This window comes from Montipora capricornis, chromosome 8 (genome assembly GCF_036669925.1).
Source record: "Montipora capricornis isolate CH-2021 chromosome 8, ASM3666992v2, whole genome shotgun sequence".
In the NCBI taxonomy this organism is placed as follows: Eukaryota; Metazoa; Cnidaria; class Anthozoa; order Scleractinia; family Acroporidae; genus Montipora; species Montipora capricornis.
In genome coordinates, this window is record NC_090890.1 from 4,127,514 (window position 1) to 4,132,116 (window position 4,603).

Below are 4,603 nucleotides of genomic sequence, written 5' to 3' on the forward strand. Positions count from 1 at the left end.
GCTGTGAACCGCTAGAACGCCCAGACTCGTAAATAAAGTTTGGTTGATTAACTCTTGATACCACTGGACTGTCATCATCATTTAATAACATCAACTATCATGTGTCGTTGCGAGCAAGCTACTAAAAAAGCGAGCCCAATAGTCGTCTTTCGTACAAAAAAATTAGTTTTCCCTCAGGTCTCTAGTAAATCTTGTTAAAATCGTTTTCACCCCTATACTTTTGGGGAAAAGAGGCTGCGTTGAATTCATTTACGACGTTTCGCCTAAACGTTGCCCGATTGGTTAATTATTTGGCGCGGGTTTCTTCAATGCATAGCCAAAGCATGCATTAAGCTACTGTCAGCACTCAGTGACGGATTGTGTCATTTGTACAAGTGTATTGCAGCTGTCTTTGGATTGAGCGATTTTTCTCTCCCTTTCGCAGCACAAACAGAGAAATCTTGTGTGGACCAAAGGAACCGATGCTCTTGAAGGGGAACTCCAATCTTCATCTGAAGTGGATTTCTATATCGATCAGGTAAATTAGGCTACGATTCTTTATATCTTGCAAAATCCATGAGAATCGTTCTGATGTACCGGACCATTAAATGAAGGTGGCAAAGGGGGTTTCCGTGACGCGTGATAAAAACCAGCGTGATGCGTGATAGATACTTGCCCCGCCCCACTTCTTTGCCACCCTCTTAAATATATTGGATAATGCATATATGCATACACCATCATGATCGTCATATTTATATTCCATTGCGCAAACGATGAGCGACCACAAGTCTCACCCACGACGGACGATCTGCCGTTGCCAACGCAGAAATTGGTTTCGTACGCCCATCATTCTCTCCATCCCTTAGCTGTTCCTTCACACAGGCCAGATAGCCTGGACGCCTCTTGCCACGGGTTAGACAGTTGCGTGCATGGCTCCTTCTTGGTTCCTCTAAGCATTCGTAGGGCATGTCCAAACACTTTCTCAGAATGTTGATGAGAAAGTGAGTGTTTGATGTCTCGTAGGAGGTTGCTCACACAAACAAGGCGCAGATAGTCCGTTTTGATTCTACAGAATGATGAGGCGAACGCGTTTATACGATGGAACCAGTTCCATCAGTCACAGTTTTCATTATATACATGTAGCCAATGGACACATTAAACAGTAATGGAGCGGCAACATCGCCTGTAATGACGTAAGAACAGCCGTCTTGAAGCCAATGAAGTTAACAGCAAGGTGGAGTTGTGAATCCGCTGTGCACAACTTCATCTTGGGCACAAATCGGTCCGGCTTTCCCTTAGGTGTTGGATCTCCCATTCTCCGTAATGGTATCTTGTTCCAAACCTTGGCTGCAGTAATTATTAGAGAGATTTCTCAAACGTTGATCATGACAGTGAAATCTCCTCCCTTCTGTGGGCAAGGGGACAATAACATTTGGCGGTGATCTACTGCTCAGGAGAAGTACGCGTCATGAAGACGCTGATAAGGAATATTCTGTGCGATGCTCTCTATTTCGTTTACACCACCTTGGAGGGCTTCTTCGTTTGTTGCACAATCCAGAACCACGGCTTTAGTATTAATACTTTACAATCTCATTTAAACACGAAGAAGCACTAGAAAAGGCTTGGTGCCTTAGGCACATGCAAATCAATCAACCCTAACGTGGACGCAACCGAGCTCTGTAATAATTTGTGCAATAAAAAAGTCCCTTATGGCAATGTGTCCGTAATATGTCATAAAATGATATTTGCCGTCCTTTTTTTCTCGCTAGAAATATCTGTTAGGGCTTCCGCCTTTGTGTTGCTGTTCGTTGATCACCATCTTGGATAATTGATCAGTTGTGCTTGAATGAATTCGAACAATAGCAGTTCGTGAAGCGACCCCTTTTATAGTGCGTCGTCGTTTTTAAAGCCCTGGCCAAACTTTCGAACAAAGTTGGATTGAAGGCTCCAACTTTGCTCGATCCAACATTGTTCCACAGTTTGGCCGCCCATGTTGGAAGATGTTCGTCCAACATTTTTTGTTCATCAAAATGATGGGTAGAGTTTGCTTTTGATCAAACATTACAACGAACAATTCTGTTTGACGCAGCAATGTTGCAGTGTTTTGCCGCTCGTCCAACAAAGTCGTGTCCTGAATCGAGTTACGTTCGTACTGCTAGCCAATCACGAATCGCTATCTTATTTTCAAGCCAAGGCTTCTAGCATCATTTGCAACAGAGATGGCGGACAAAGACCAAGGGGACTTAAGGGTTATTGATGAAGAGCCAAAAATCTTGATTAGCGAGTATAAAGAAGCAAGGCCATGTCTGTGGGACACTTTTAGGCTATTTAATCATTATCGCTGTTTGGAGATGTCTGGTTCAATAGCGTTTAAAATTCCTGCAAATTGATCCGAGTTCATAATCATCATCCCCTAAGCGCGGATGTATCTTGCAAAGAACATACCCTTTTCTGCACGTTCTCTTAACCATTCTTTGGTTTTCCCTTGTTTGAATACGTCCTTTCCGTCCTCAAAGAAGTCCAGTAGCATAATGCTACGCCAAATTTCAAATTTTGCGCCAACTTGAACTTGAATTCGTCAAGCAATGTTGGATAGTGTTTTTGCGACTACCTCAATATTTACATCCATCGATGTCACAGTTGCATGTGGGATCCAACTTTGTTCAATAGTTTGGCCAGGGCTTAAAGCTCCCTGAGTTCATATAATGTGATATTTAAATACTGCTTTATGGGCCTAGCAGATTCGTCCAGATATGATTATTCGGCCCCAATCACTTACATGTATACAAGGGATGGATTTCACTGACTATCCATTCGATGAATCCTTACCCTCAGACAACTCGATTATTCTACCGAGGCTAGAAATGGAGTGTGGTCATGTTTGCTTGCGTGAGTCAGTTTCGTGTTGATACTGCCGGCTGCACCGGTTCGTAGACTGTCGTTTCTGTGTCGGGACCGCTGGTTCGAGCTTTTTGTGCACTGTTGTTGAATGAATGTTAGAGTTCTTACCCGATCCATTTCATCTTAGGACATGATTCACATTGCTGATACCAAAGTTGAACGGCGCTATGGAGATTTCTTTATTCGACAGATTCACAAGTTTGAAGAGGTGGGAGAAATGTTGTTTGTTTTTAAGGTTTTTGGAACTAGTGGCCAAACTTAAAAACTTCATTGTGATAACTGGTTTTCTTTGGGATTACAACTGTGGGGTGGCTAAATTCTCTTGAGATCCCACTGAAAAGCTTTTTTTATTGTCCTCAACAATGTTTCCACGTAGCCCCTTTACAGCAGCCCCCTCCCTTCGGGTTTTTTCTGAGTGGAAGGAGCGGCTGTACACAGGCTATTCCCACTGCATGCGCGGTTTCACTACGAGCATTTGTGGTGTCATCAATGTTTCCCCAGCGTCTAAACTGAGAAAAAGCGACATCTGCAACTGTTTTCTTACAAAAGTAAAGTAAAGTAAAGTAACCTGGCCCTGCTATAACTACTGATTCTGATTTGCTGACCGTCTTGCTCATTCTCTTTTCTCCGTGTTCGACTTCCTATCTCCTTTTTAGCCCGCATTGTCACCTCTTAAAAGATCAAGTGTGTAAAGAAAGGTCTTGCTCTGGCGCAACACCCCCCTCCTCCACCCCCGAAATAGATTGTAAACCCTTCCAAAACCCAAGCCTTAACAGAAATGGATTTCTCCTAATTGCAGGTGAACAAGAATATTCAGGCTTTGCAGTAGTACGATCACTGAATGGCAAGTAACGCAAGAGAAGCTGTTCCTTAGAAAATTTCATTTTCTCTGGAACTGTGATGTGTGTTGAGAACCTCATACAAATCATCCTTTCGGGACCGATCTGGTCTTGGCTTGAATAAAGTTGTTATGACAAAGTTATGATTGTGTTGTTTGTAGAGCAGTAATGTTAAGTCGAAGGTGGTTTTCCATCACACTATTTATCGCAAATTATTAATTTTTACTTCATCTAATATCAGTCTATTTTTTTACCTGTCAAAGCGTTGATCTTATAGTCCCCTAGGAAAGATAGAAATACTTTTGTTATTCTTATATCTATTTTTATTCTCATACTTTCGTTGTCGATTTTTAATGTACTATATATATGTGTAGACATAAATGGGTTCAGAGTTGGTGGACGTTTGGTTACCATTGGGACGTAAAACCTGTTCCTTCTCCCCGTCACCCGTTCAGTTCTTTCATATTGTATATCTTGTGGCAAATTCTTTAAGTAGATTTTAGCGATCGACGACGGTGACGTCTTTGAGAAACGTCATCGCAAACCCTTGCCGTTTTCCTTCTTTAGAGCGAGTTTCAATCGAGTGTCGTAAAACCAAAACCAAAGTAATTGCTTTGGCCGTCAAAAAGTCAAAAAGGACGGAGACAATCCAGTAAACCAATCAAAACTCGAAGTAATTACACGTAGCCGATACAAAGCGCGGAAAAATGTGCACGCGCGAGCCACGATTGGTTTTGGTTTCACTTCTGATTGTTTGACAAAATGGCGCGAGAACTTTGAACCAATCACTGAGTGAAGTAATGCAAAACCAAAGCAATTCGCTAATTACTTTCGACACTCAATTGAAAACCTGTCTAACCCATTCATACCTCAAGCGACCCAAA

At 42.2% G+C, this 4,603-nt stretch overlaps 1 protein-coding gene across 1 annotated transcript in view; it reads left to right on the forward strand.

The window, feature by feature from the left end:
* LOC138058950 (eukaryotic translation initiation factor 3 subunit L-like) overlaps positions 1-3,862 on the forward strand; it is a 46,157-nt gene extending 42,295 nt beyond the window's left edge. Inside the window, exons 20-22 of the mRNA XM_068904417.1 lie at positions 425-517; positions 3,008-3,088; positions 3,680-3,862. Of these exons, the coding sequence (XP_068760518.1) occupies positions 425-517; positions 3,008-3,088; positions 3,680-3,709 (204 nt within the window). The 3' untranslated portion in view covers positions 3,710-3,862. The remainder of the gene's footprint in view (positions 1-424; positions 518-3,007; positions 3,089-3,679) is intronic.
* Positions 3,863-4,603: the final 741 nt, after the last annotated feature.